Source organism: Canis aureus, chromosome 6 (assembly GCF_053574225.1).
Source record: "Canis aureus isolate CA01 chromosome 6, VMU_Caureus_v.1.0, whole genome shotgun sequence".
NCBI lineage: Eukaryota > Metazoa > Chordata > Mammalia > Carnivora > Canidae > Canis > Canis aureus.
In genome coordinates this window covers 49,663,628-49,677,360 of record NC_135616.1, presented here as the reverse complement: position 1 = coordinate 49,677,360, position 13,733 = coordinate 49,663,628, and the positions used below count along the sequence as shown (strand labels likewise).

Here is a 13,733-nt window from a genome sequence, read left to right as displayed (position 1 = left end):
CCAATAAAATGTGTGGAGAAGAATGTATAAATGAATGGAGATGGTGTATGCCAGTCTGCTCAAGCCGGGTTTTTCAGATTTGAAGCAGAGATTTCCTCCTCCTATAAATAGTTGGAGAGAAAGTTCTGTTTCTGCTTCCATCTGGTTTAGGTGCAAAGTTCACTTAGATGGCTGCCAAAGATTGATGGAGAAGATTTTTCTCTTGACTGAGTCCAGCCTCTGTGACTTGCCTCTCCTACCAGCTAGAGCCTGGATCTTTGACCCTGTGTAGGGATGGTGCCAACTGGAGCCAGCCTTTAAGCTGTATTTTCCTTTGGAGTAACCTCTTTCCTTCTTCTTTTCCTTCCACCTCTTCTAGGCAGGACAGGGCTGCTTGCTGATCTCTTGCCCAGTTTTGCTGTGGAGATTATGCCAGGTATTCAGTCATTTAACTCTTTATTTGCTTAATTTGCTGTCACTCCTTCTGTCTTGCTTCTGCATTAGTCACTAATTGCTCCTTTTTTTTATTTGCACATTTGTCTATATTTCTGTGGTCTTTTCCAGGATGAACTAAGCCCAGTGGAAAAGACTTTAGATTGTGTTTCTTCTGTTACTAGGCCCTAAGAGAACAATCATAATTCAAATAGGCTGCAAGGGGACCCAGTCCTTCCATGTCAGGCCTTGCAGGCTCTTTGGCAATCTCCAAATTCAGTGTCTCAGCTGTACCGAGACACCTATAAGTATCCTTAACAGAGTTATTATTATCCGCATTTCCTTATTCCCTAAGTTATATGTTTATCCATTCATTAGTGTACAATCATGTGACTCTGAATTGCCTTTTATAACTTTATCAAAAAATGTTTTTTCAAGCCTTATGAAAGTAATGCACGCCTCCTCCCTTGAACTACACACTTAGAGACATTGCTTAGTATACAATTTCAGAGGCTTGTTGGGCCCCCTGAATCCCCGAGATCCACCAACCAGGTGTCAAGGAAACCCCAAATGCACACCTCTGTCATCTTATGTAGCTTGAGTTGATTGCCGCAGCCTAGACAAGCCAACATGAGTTCGGTGCAGCCCCAGGGTCCATAGTGGATGGAAGTTCAGAGAGAAACTAGAATGAACTACAGGAAAGGACATATCTGAACTCAGGAAATACATAGTCTTTACTATGTATAATTCAGTCTTGCTTCTGCCAAAGGGTTAATAGTTGGGAGTGACAGAGAGATACAAAACATTCCTGGCCATTGGTTTTGACTCTATTCAGGTTTTAAAACATCCATAATCTTTACATTTGAGTTTCACTAATTATTCTTCCATAAATTTTCCTGCTTTGCCATGAGCTGGCCAACCCAAATATAGACAGTCTTCATATTGCTGTTGATCCCAAGGACCCAAATGGATACCTCTTTGTAATCCCTCTTATCCAGTTTTGTCAGCATGTACTCATTTGTTCCTTACACACACAATGTTACAAAGCATTGCTTCAAACTAGATGTTATTTCCCCCAGTCCCAAGAAAGAGTTATTGTATTTTTCATATCTGGTCCTTGTCCCTTGAATATCCCTCCCTTTGGACCCCCACGAATCCTTCCATGGATAACATTATTTTGTTCCTCCAAGGTAACCTGCCAGTCTTTATACCATTGACTGCCTGACTCTAGTTGTAGCCACCCCACACCTCTGCTCCTCAGAGTTCACCTCTGGCTCAGACTACGTAATGTTACTGTGTTGTAGATGAGGCCCAGGACAAAGCCCTCCGCTATCTGTTGTCCTCAGCAGGAATGCTCTCCAGACCATCCTCAGCAAGCGCAAGACCTTCTCATTTCCTCCCCGAAGAGATGGTGACCTGATTAATTTGAATGTATTTCACATGGCTGAGTAAGGAGGGACATTTAGAAAACATAAGTTATTTGTTTTCTTCCTGAGGAAATTATGTTCTAAACAAAGGTCAGATAATTTTATCATTAACACAGAACACTTTATACAACAAAAATGTCATATTCTCAAGCTCCAGCTGAATGACCATTTAATTGAAGGAATATTTAATAACCAAAATTCAAGAAACAACATGTACATAAAGTTCATTGTAAAGGGATTTGGGGTAGGTGGCTTTCAATCAAAATGAATCACTTTAATCTTTGGACTTTTAAAGGAAATCCTGGCTTGCTCCAGCCTGTCCTAGGCCTCAGTGGGAAGCTGGGTCCTGTAGCCAAGTCCCGAAAGCGTGACATAAGGTCACTTGAGGGTCACAGTCATTTTTTACTAAGCCAAATGGAATTTGTTTCCTTTCTCTAATCTTTTGGATTAGCAGATGAGCTAGAATTTGTGTTCAGCCCCTGGTAGAGGTGTGACAATAGCAGAAGTTAACAAACAGCCAATATAGTCATCAAAGCCCTGCACCATTTTAGCTGGGGCTCTGCTGGCTACTTAGCGTGGTTAGCCCGAGTACAATCAAACCAAGCCATTCTTGGGGCATGGGGACAGCATATTCTCTACCTGAGTCTTTGTCTCTAGTTTTCTCTAGCCATGGTTTGTTACACAGGTATAAGCAAAAGGTTTTGGTCTCAGCCCTGATGCTGAGTACAGGTGTTATGGGGGTGTTCAACAGGGAAAATAGATGAATACATAAGGGACCTAGACCACCTAAATAAGATCACAGAGACATAGAGAATTTTTTCTCAGGACTTATATTTTTGTAGGTAAGAATAACTTGACCACAAAAGGAACATATTCACAGAACCCACCATGTCATAGCTCAGCAAGCAAGATTCCTCCTCTCCCCAGCCAGGAGTCTTTCTGCTCTTGTCCATACTTGTCCTGACACTACAGTTGATATGGTAAACCCTCTTCTCAGGTGGGGGTCCCAAAAGTCCCCCGTCACTTTGTGCTGGTCATTACATGTGTTCAGTATGACCTAGGTAACCTTCTTCTGCCTTCTCCATATCCCTACCCTGTAAAGTCAATACATCTCATTCTCAGAGTTCCTCCTGAGTGTGAGGGCTCCATGCCTTGTCATGAGATGCTTACTTCCCCAGGTCCCTCTCACCCACTCCTCTCACAGGAGACAGTGATGAAAGTGTGTGTGTCCCAACAGTGGGCCACCTCCAGTGTGGGTTTCTCTGTGCGTCCTTCCAGAGTGGGTGTTTGTTGGCCTGGTGATCCTGGGAGTCTTCCTCTTCTTCGTCCTGGTGGGAATCTGCTGGTGCCAGTGCTGCCCTCACAGCTGCTGTTGCTACATCCGGTGCCCATGTTGTCCAGATTCCTGCTGCTGCCCTCAGGCCTGTGAGTAAAGTGAACAGTGGGGAGACAAGGAGTGATCAGAAGAGATGTCACCTCTCCATCAGACAGCTGTGTGCCCTGATTCCTTCTCCACCTCCTTTCCTTCCACCTTAAAAGTTGGTTGTTCCAGGTTCACTCCTCTGCTGGGGAGCTCCTGGCTTCCTGAGATGGCCATTCTTGTTTGACTTCTCACCTGCATGCACTTCTCCATACTCTTTATCCACACCAATCACCCATGCATTTGCATTTGTCATTGGCACTACTGATGAAAGGAAGGGCAGGTTCCAGATGGTCAGGTTGTGAGTAAGGCTTTTGCCCTCTCTTCAGGCATTTAGGCTAGAGGAAACCTTCTCTGGTCATGCCTCTCATATGCAGAGAACTCTTCTTTTTACAAGCAGAGTGTGCAAACTGCAGCTTTTGCATACCATCCAGCCACAGATGAGTTTTATTTATTTCCATGACACAATAGTCCACGAAGGGACTAGTCCTCATTTGAGAATTCACAATTGTATCTTAATGGCCAAGCCCATGTAGACACTGTGTTGGGCACCCCTGCCAGAAACCAAATACATCCTCAAGGGAAAGACATACATGTATCTTTAATGTCCTTAGGAATAAAGCAGTTTCCAGGAAGAGTCAGATTATTTGCTCTGCTTTTGAGATCACAGAGCAGAGCCAAGTGCAAGCTCATTGCCTGCCCTCCCTCTCTAAAAGGGTTCAGGATCCTCCTGGAAGCAGCCCTGGGTGGCCCAGTGCTAGGCTTCCTCCAGAGGGACTGAGGCGGCCTGCAGACAGTGTGGTTGAGTGGGCTGTGGCTGTCACTGGGAGGCTGCTGTGACAGCTCCTAGTACTGCTTAATTACTCAGTTGCCAGGTACTAAACACTGTAATTCCTTATGTCATTCACTTTTGGTGGAGCTGGAGGAGTCCAAGGAAGTGGGGTAGAATGGTTCTGATGAATCAATTCAGGTCTAGGAGAGCACACGTACACACAGGGACACACCCGGGAGCTCCCTTGAGCGAATCCTCAGGCAGTTTTGGTGTGAGGGTTGTGGAGGGTGGGATGATAATATAATCTCTTTTGCTCTTCATCTCCCTCCACAGTGTATGAAGCAGGGAAAGCAGCAAAGGCCGGGTACCCTCCCTCTGTCTCCGGTGTCCCCGGCCCTTACTCCATCCCCTCTGTCCCCTTGGGAGGAGCCCCCTCATCTGGCATGCTGATGGACAAGCCGCATCCACCTCCCCTGGCACCAAGTGACTCCACTGGAGGAAGCCACAGTGGTAAATGTAGTTCCAGACTGCCCTGCCCCATGCTCCTCTCTGGCTTCTGCTCTGGTTCCTTACTGATAAGAACCATCAGCTCCGTGATTCTTCTTTGGAAAACAATGATCTCCATTCCAGAAATGGGATCCCTCCAGCTGTATCAGATGTCATCTGGAGTGCAGGCTTTCCAAAGGAATGTAGGGTGTAGCTGTCTTTGCTTTCTTCCCAGGCTCCTCAATAACTAAAATGATAAGGAAAAGAGGCAAGGTACACCTTGAATGTTGATCATCCAATTAATAAATAGTTATCTCCTCCCCACCTAGTGTTCAGGAGTGTAACAGGTACTGTAAGGGACATTAAGATGTATAGGATGGGGTTTCTGCAGAAAGCAGTAGGGTCCATCCAGGGAGGGAGAATGTACTTTTATCAGGACAGTTAGATACTGCAAAGAGTATGGTGCTAGGAGTTCAAAGGAGAAAGAGCCGGAGCATTACAGAGTGTTCAGGGAAGTGGTGAAATTGAGCTGGGCCTTAGAAGAGACAAAGGACTAGGAGAGCAGAGAGGGAGGTGCTGATTACCCCCCAGGATGGACACACTGTGGAAGCCTGAAGCTGGAAGAACAGGGTGTGTGTGTGTTTGACAGTCTCCAACGTGGCTGACTGGAAGAAAGTGGAGGGCTTTGGTGGAGCCTCATCCAGATTAGAGAAGGCCTTGAAACCCATCCAGGAGAGCCCAGGGTTTGGTGCCATAAGTGAGCGGGAGCCATTGCAGGAAGGTTCCTGAGTTCTTGAAGAGGTGACATGCTGCCAAGGTGAGTGGTAATGGAAGAGAGTGGGATCAGAGATCCCAAGCTGAGATGTGATTGAAGCCATTAAGGGGGGATGAGAGCACTTGGGTCATGATAGAGGCCATGGGAATTGAAATGATTAGGTAAATCTGAGAGATACTTCAAAATTGTGACTTTAGGGAATGAAGGAAAGGGAGGCTTCAGGAAGAGCCCAAGTTGCCCAGTGATGCACATCATAGAATTAAGTAATTGGTAAGAAGGGTTTATTTGGATGGGGATTAGCCATGTTATTTAGGGAATGATGAATTCATGGTTATTGGCAGGGGCAGAGGAGTAGAGGGGTGGAGGGGCATTAAAATTAGCTTCCCTGGAGGCATTTGAACAGGGTAGTAAAGGTTAGATGTGTGTGAAGTATATGCAGGAGGTGATTTTTAAATCCCTAGGTGTGGATGAGCCAGTAGGGTTGGTAAAACAGACATTTCTCCCCTGGAGGTATCCTGGCTTCCTGTGGTGGGAGAAGGGAAGAGTATCTGGCCCACGATTGAACTGTCAGTGCTTGACCGTGGAAGGAGTGGATATCCTCAGTGGTAATTGGTATTTGTGAGGTTTTTTCTCTCCCTGGAACTATTAGTAGAATTCTGACGTTTGAGCCTGGGAATGAGTCACAGACTGAGAAGTAAAAGTTAATGATCAAGGACATACAGGGAATTAGAGAGATAAAGACAATACTGTATATTTCTCCAAGGATGGAGTGGGCCAAGGGACATTAATGGAACTTGTCTCATATTTTATTTGCAGCTTCCCCTTTTTTTCCAGTCTTTTTATCCTTCCTTCCCACCAGAACCCGTTCCTTCTTACTTTTTAAGAAATGGATTCTCATAATGAAATAATTCTTAATAATTCTTATTCATAGGATGATAAGTACTTCCTCTCTACTGATTTAAACCTTTTTCTAGTTCCTGCTTATTGCAGTTCAATCATTTTGGCCCCATCCTGCCATACTAACCAACTGTAATTAGAAGTGGCTTGGGGGCAGCCCCAGTGGCGCAGCGGTTTAGTGCCACCTGCAGCCCGGGGTGTGATCCTGGAGACCTGGGATCGAGTCCCACGTCTGGCTCCCTGCGGGGAGCCTGCTTCTCCCTCTGCCTGTGTCTCTGCCCCTCTCTCTCTCTCTCTCTCTCTCTCTCTCTCTGTCTCTATGAATAAATAAATAAAATCTTTAAAAAGAAAAAAAAGTGGCTTGGGAGTGCCTGGGTAGCTCAGTCAGTTGTGCATCCAACTCTTGATTTTGGCTCAGGTCATGATCTTAGGGTGGTGAGATCGAGCCCCGTGTCAGGCTCTGCCCTCAGCAGGGTGGGGAGAGTCTGCTTGAGATTCTCTTTCCCTCTCTGCCTCTGCCCCTCTGCCCTGCTCTCTCTCTCTCTCAAAATAAATAAATAAATCTTTTCTTTTTTTTTTAATTTTTTCTTTTTTTTTTTTAAGATTGTATTTATTCATTCATGAGAGACACAGAGAGAGAGAGAGAGAGAGAGAGAGAGAGACAGACAGACACAGGCAGAGGGAGAAGCAGGCTCCATGCAGGGAGCCTGATGTGGGACTCGATCCCAGGACTCCAGGATCGCGCCCTGGGCTGAAGGCAGGCGCTAAACCGCTGCGCCACCCAGGGACCCCATAAATAAATCTTTTTTAAAAACAAAAGAAGTGACTTGAAAAATAGGAACATTTATTATTTCACATAGCAAGAAATCCCAAGGAAAGATGGCTCTGGGGTTGGTTAATTGATTGGTTCAGATGGTACCAGTGTAGGACTTAGTTCTTTCCATCTTTTGCTCTGTCCTTCCGGGCTGGCTCTCCTCATGATCCTATCATGACTCCCATAGTTTCAGGTACTAAATGCGCTTAGAGATGGAAAAAGATATGCTTCTTCCTTGTGTTGCTTTTCTCAAGAGTGAGGAAACCTCTTCCAGAAGCCCCTGCCCCTTCTAACAGACTTCTCCTTGCAGTTTCATTGGTAAGAACCATGTCCTGTGCCCATTTCTCTACCAGATTGGCTTGAATTAATCAAGACTCATCTCTGAGCTCAGAACACTATTCACCTTAGAAATGAATAAAATCAGCATTCTATTAGCAAGGGAAAAGGGAAGAATGCACAGCTGATGTTGGCCACAGCTAGTCGGGCCCTGGGTGTCATTATCTGGTTCACAGAGTCAGGATGGAGTTCTCCATGATCCTCCAGTGGACACATTTCTGAACTCAAGGTCCCATGGCTAGACTTAATGATGGCATTTGGCTATTTGTCCTTTAAGGCAAAGGTGGCTTAAGCCAATGTTGCATGTAGCTTCTTTTAAAAAGAATGTTAGAGATGTTAAGAAATGCTGATTAATAAATATGTAAATTTGTCCTATTTTATATTTATATGCTACTTCAATTTTAGGGTAATCATCTAGCAACAGTGACTTATTTAAGATTACATTTGTACACATGCCCTTTTGAACCCTCTGGGTAGTTGAAAAGGCAGGGTTACCAAATGTGAGAGACAAGAAGAGGCATTCTGATTCCTTCTCCCATTCTTCATTTGAGATCTCTGTTCCAATAGAAGAAGACTATCTCGTCCTATCCTCCCCTGGATGCAGCCTCTTCAGCTTTGTCAAGATTCCCTTTTTATTGAGAATCCACAGTCTATCCAATCTTCCCTGTCATCGCCAGCCTTTTCTTCTCTAGTGACTCCTTCCTCTCAGCATTCAAACCATGCTTACATCTCTCCCATTAAAATATAATAATTTGCAAAAACCCCATAGTCCTCTGATGTTAGTTGCCTGTCTGTTTTCTCCTCTTCACAGCCAAACTCCTTCAACATTTTGAATATTTCATGTCTCTATTTCCTCTGCTTTTTACCAATTCCTTACTTCCATCTTGCTGTAGCTTTCACTACTCCAAAAACCAGTGCTTGTGAAGATTGCCTTAGTGCTAAATCTAATGGCTACATCTCAATTCTCAAGCCCCTTGACTTCTCAAAAGCATTTACCACCTTTCCTGCGCTCTTCTTTCTTTGCCTTCCTCAACACTTTACTTAGCAATTTTCCCTACCTATTTCACTATATGCTGGCTGCCCTTCCTCTGACACACTCCAGATGTTGGGGTTCCTGTTTTGGCTAAGGTCCTCTCTCTGGGAAATCTTACCTACTTCTGTGGCTTCAGTCATTTTCTCATCTTCTCCATGCTCATGACTCCCAGTCTCCAACCCCTCCTCTGCTCCTCAGTCCGATATATCAGATTGCCTTCTGTACATCCCACAGGCATTTCAAGCTTAAACTCTAGGAAATTGAATTAATCTGCTGTTTTTCAACTTCAAACCAACGTCTACAATTCTTATCTCAGTGGATGGCACCATTGTCCACCTAGCAGCCCAGACCAGAAGCAAGGACCTCATCCTTATCTCTTCCTCATTTCCCTCATTTGGTTCATCACCAAATCCTTCAGATTATACCTCAAAATAACCTTGAATCAGTTTACTTTTCCTCCATCTCGGTATTGTACCATCCTAGTCCTTGCTACCATCATCTCCTTCCTTAATTAATGCAACTGTCTCCTACCTTGGCTTCCTACAGCTTCTCTTGCTTTGCTCTAATTCATTTTCACATCTACCTGGCCCCCACTCATCCTTCTTACAAAAGAATTGAGTAGGCAAGTAGGGTTTTGAAATGTCATTTTCAAAACTAATAAGGATGTGTGTCTATATATATGCCTACTGTATGTATACAGAGAATATGCAAATTTTAAGCATCACTTCTCCCACAACTGAGCTGCTATCACCCTGGGGGTGGAATCTGGCAGCTGTTCCATCATCCATAAACAGCCTTACTTAGCTCATTAAGATAGGACAGGAAAAACAAGGCTATATCCATGGGTATCTGCCTTAGAGACTTCTTTTGCAAGTTTATAAGTTAGTTTTAGCTGTAAAGGAGAAATTAGCTGAAAAATAGTTAATTTTCAGTTAACTGGGTCAAAAGTATCAACTCAACTGCCTTAACAATAGGAATTTTTGAAGTTACAGTTTGGCATCAGAATGAATATCCCAATATTCCCTCTTCACTAAAACCAAGGTTGGCAAGGCTAATAAATTAGAGGAGCTCAAGTATGAAGAGCCACACCAACCAAAGGACTTGGACCAGACAGAACTTGAAAAAGATAAATAAATCATCCATCCAACCTAAACTGAAACATCCCTGCGGGGAGAAGTCATTTTCTAAAAAAGTGCTGGACTTTGGCCCATAGTCTAGGACACATCTTATTAAAATATCACCATACATCAGAGTTCTCTGATCTCCAGACAAATTACAGATTAAAACAAAACAAAGCAAAACAAAAGCCAACATCTTTTACTGGGAGAATTGCCTAGTTTTTTAGCTACTGAAACCAAGTGGATGATCCCTTTAAAGTCTAAATATCAATACTTCTTGGCAAATTAGAGGGACATAGATTTATGGAGATATTAGCTGGGGTGACTGAGAAGTCAAGGCTGAAAATATCTATTCTGGTGGAGTCCCTTTATAATACCAGTATTGAAAGATAAACCTACCATCTTCATTTTGAAGCTGGAAATAGTTACTGTAATTTTTCAGGGACATGATAACCTGTGCATACGTAATCAAATCTGTCTCATAATCAGGACTGTAATTTGTTATAACGACACAGAAAACAGTCTGTGCTCTAGTGCAAGTTGCAATTAACTGAGAGGTTTCCAGCTGTTGCTCAGAGTGGCCACCATCTCTCACCACCAGGGGATGGCCAGTACATTGTTCCATGAAGGAACACCCCCCACCTCCACTTTATCTCAGAATGACTGAATGTGTACCATAACAGTGCTTCACATATTAAAAGCACCTAGATAAAGCCATAAGTCGGGTAGAGTAGGCCCTTTCCCTAATGCCTATAAAATGCTAGTTTTATCCTAGCATTTTAAAAATAATCACCATCAACAATAACAACAAAACTTGCTGAAAACTTGCTGCTCCCTCAAGCTACCATTCAAGTTCTTCCCTTCCTGGTCAAAACTCCAAAACTTGTTGGAACAAACCAACCACATGGCTGCTTCTGCCTTACTTTGTAGTCCCTTGTAATGTGGTTTCTATTCCTAGTTTCTGTTCATTCATTCATTCATTCATTCATTCATCCATTCATACAAACACACATGTTTTGAGTGTCTACAGTGTGCTAGGCTCTGTGCTAAGTGGTGGGGATGCAGAGACAAAGAGAACTGGTCCTTATCCTCAGGAAGTTTACAGTCTAGAGGGGGAAACTCTACTAAAAATACTGCTTTCAAAAAAAGTCATTAACTCCACCACCATCCCCAGACTGGCACCAGTTCATCTCAAACAAACATCTATTAAGTGCCTACTAAGCAGTGTCCTTGGCTTTACACTGATTTAGAATAAGAATTCTTTTCAAAAAAAAAAAAAAGAATTCTTTTCCTTCAAGTATCTCTGGGAAGATTGGACATTTATACAAATAATTTAGAACAAAGTAGCATATATTGAAAGTCGTAGTGAAAGTTCAAAGTAAATGATTTATAAGAGAGAAATGAGGTGGAGAGAGAGAGAGAAGATATAGAACTTTCTAGCTATGAGAATCAGAGAAAGCTTTCTGGATGTGTTGCCATTTGAGCTGCCCCTAATAATTATAAAGAACTCAGAGTAATCTATTGATTTGGTCTTTGTCGTCTTCTTTTTTTTCTTTTTAAATTTTTCTCTATATTTGTCTTCTCTTTTTTATGAAGACAAAGGCTGGGAAGTATTAGTTGCATTTTATAGACATGAAAACTGGATCCTTGATAGGTCATCATTTATTTGAGGTCCCTCAATAAACCAGCAACATGCCTACAAATCCTGATCCCTTACTTCCTAGCCCTGTGTTTCATCCATCAGACATAACTGCCTCAGAACAGACATAGCGGTTCTGTGGGATAATTGCATTTTAATTGAACTGTCTGTACAACTCTGTAAACGCCTCTGCAGAGATGGAAGAGTGTGTAGCTTGATAAATAAAATAATTCCTATTAATAATTGCTTCAGCATAAGGATTATGGGCTCTAACCCCCCCAGGAGAAGGTGTGCTGAGATTAAAAGCGTGTGCTGAGATTCATTAATTTTTTTTAAGTAATTCCACAATTTGAGGTGAATATGAACAACTCAGAATGTGCTCATACAGAAAAATCAGTGCACCTGCAAATGGGTGTGGGGATGTTCTTTTAGTCTTCAGTGCCAGGGCTGTGATCAGAGTGCTGTGGGATACTCTATTTTAATCTCCCATGTGCTCTGTCCACAGTCAAGGTAACATGACTAGAAAGCAGAAAGCAGAATGTCCTCTGGAGGCACATGCAGTCGTGTGGTATCTTTGGTATTTGCCCTGCTTTGGAAACAGAATGTTGGGATTTGGGTTACTTGCTTCCATCCCATTGTATAGTCCTGACTGGCCCGAAGATAGGACTGATCATACCAGCCGTGGCACACCTACGAGCGTTTCCTACCCTGGGCTTCCTTGTCTTCCTCTTCTGTCTCTCCTTACTACCTCTACTTCTGGGCTCCAGAGAGGTTTCTATCAAGGTACATAGTTCTAGCCCCAGTGCTGCCAGTTATTCTTGAGCAGGTTATGAAACCTCTGTGAGCCAAAGTTTTCACAACCATAAAATGAGGCTAATACTAACTTCAGTAGGGCTTTTGAGGAACAAATGTCCACGTAAAGCATTTAGCACAGTACCTAGCACATTTACAGTACCCAATGAGTGTTGTCTCTCACCACTGTGGTCCTGTTCCCGTTCCATTCGTTCTTTCTCTCTCTTGTTTCTCTTATTTGTAAAGATGACACTTGCCTGTGTCTGATCACCCTTGAGGCTGGTATTGGACTTGACTGATACTAAGTGATGTGGGGCTTAAACAGGCTTTGCTCCTGAGACTATGAGTGATGGGAACACTGGAGGTGGTATATCTCTCACGCTTTGTTTTTTATTAACAAAATTAATAAAAATTAATGTTTTTATTAAGCCCCCCAAACAACACCTGCTTGTAACCACATAGCAGCAGGTTGAATTAATCATGTCTAGAGTATGGTATTCCCTCTCCTAAAAGGAAAATGTCGAAGAAATAAAATGGAACCATAATTAGCAATCCGCATATTTTGCACTAATGTGTCTTATTGTCAATCATGTTGGCTCTTATGCACCACCCTGTTACGGAGTTTTTACATCGTCTCCCATGAAACTAGAGGCTTTTAGGCTACCTTCATCAAGGTCCCTGATGTTTGGGTGTCTGTTTTATTTACATGTGCTCCCACCAAGTAAAGATGTGATCCTCAGATGGTATAGAGTGATCTGTGTCCTCGGTCTAGAAAATTGTCTTTTTTAGTGTAAGTATACATCTCTGAGCTTTACGTGGAGCTACAGGAGGTCAGAGGGTAGGAAGCAAAAGGTAAAAAATGACCCAAACTATACTGTAATAGAATTTTGTTGTTTACCTGCTGTTCCTCCATTCCAGGGGCACCATCTGATAAAAGGGATCTCAGGTATGGTTCCAATTAAGTATAAACGTAAATGATTATTTCTGGTGATTTCAAAAAGAATTGTTATAAGCAGGAGCCAAGTGTTTTACTTGGTAAAGTAAGTGGAGGCCCTCTCCTGCTTTTTTCAGCTCCCTCTCCTGCCCTTTCTCAACAGTTCGCAAAGGTTACCGGATTCAAGCTGACAAAGAGAGAGACTCCATGAAGGTCCTGTACTACGTCGAGAAGGAGCTGGCTCAGTTTGATCCAGCCAGAAGGATGAGAGGCAGATGTGAGCATCAGTTACTTCTTTGTGATCTGTGCATCATGCAGGAGTTCACAGCTAAAGGGGATTTGAGGGTTAGCAAACTTGGGCAGCCCTGAGCTCCCAGGACTTTGAACTAGCAGGGATGCTGGTGATTTCCTGAAGAAAGTAGCTCTAAGTCCACAGAAAGGAGAAACAGGGCTTCTGGTGGACCACCTTGGTTTATGTTGTTTCTCTCTCTGTGGAGCAGTCAGCATTGCTGGGCCTATGCAATCCTGGGGTTGGAAAAGTTTTATTCAGAGAGTCTTTCCCTACTACTCTCTTTAAAATATACTCAAAATAGTGACTAAAAAGGTGAGTTTTTTCCAACATGAAAACTCCTACCCTTGAACGGTCCAGCTGCCGACTTGCTACATGGAGGCCTAGATGAAGTAGAAGAATAAGTTGGCCAAATGAATCTACAAAGAAGAAGCCTGTGTTCCTCTGAGATTCCCAGCAGCAGAGATTGATGGGCTAGCAAAGAGGTGCCCCTTTTGTCAAAAGGACTTTTAAATTACTGAGTTTGTAGGTGGCAAGGCCCCAACCTTAACTCACCCACAGCCCTTGGACACCCTGCAGCTGGCACAGCT

The 13,733-nt window shown here is 43.3% G+C and overlaps 1 protein-coding gene across 8 annotated transcripts in view; it reads left to right on the top strand.

Moving 5' to 3' along the window:
- ILDR2 (immunoglobulin like domain containing receptor 2) overlaps positions 1-13,733 on the top strand; it is a 60,790-nt gene that overhangs the window by 34,779 nt on the left and 12,278 nt on the right. For 3 of the 8 annotated variants that reach the window (XM_077901504.1, XM_077901506.1, XM_077901505.1), the window contains exons 4-7: positions 359-415; positions 3,117-3,263; positions 4,364-4,540; positions 13,018-13,131. In XM_077901504.1, the coding sequence (XP_077757630.1) occupies positions 359-415; positions 3,117-3,263; positions 4,364-4,540; positions 13,018-13,131 (495 nt within the window). The remainder of the gene's footprint in view (positions 1-358; positions 416-3,116; positions 3,264-4,363; positions 4,541-13,017; positions 13,132-13,733) is intronic. The other 5 variants (XM_077901508.1, XM_077901507.1, XM_077901509.1 and 2 more) reach the window with 5 other exon arrangements.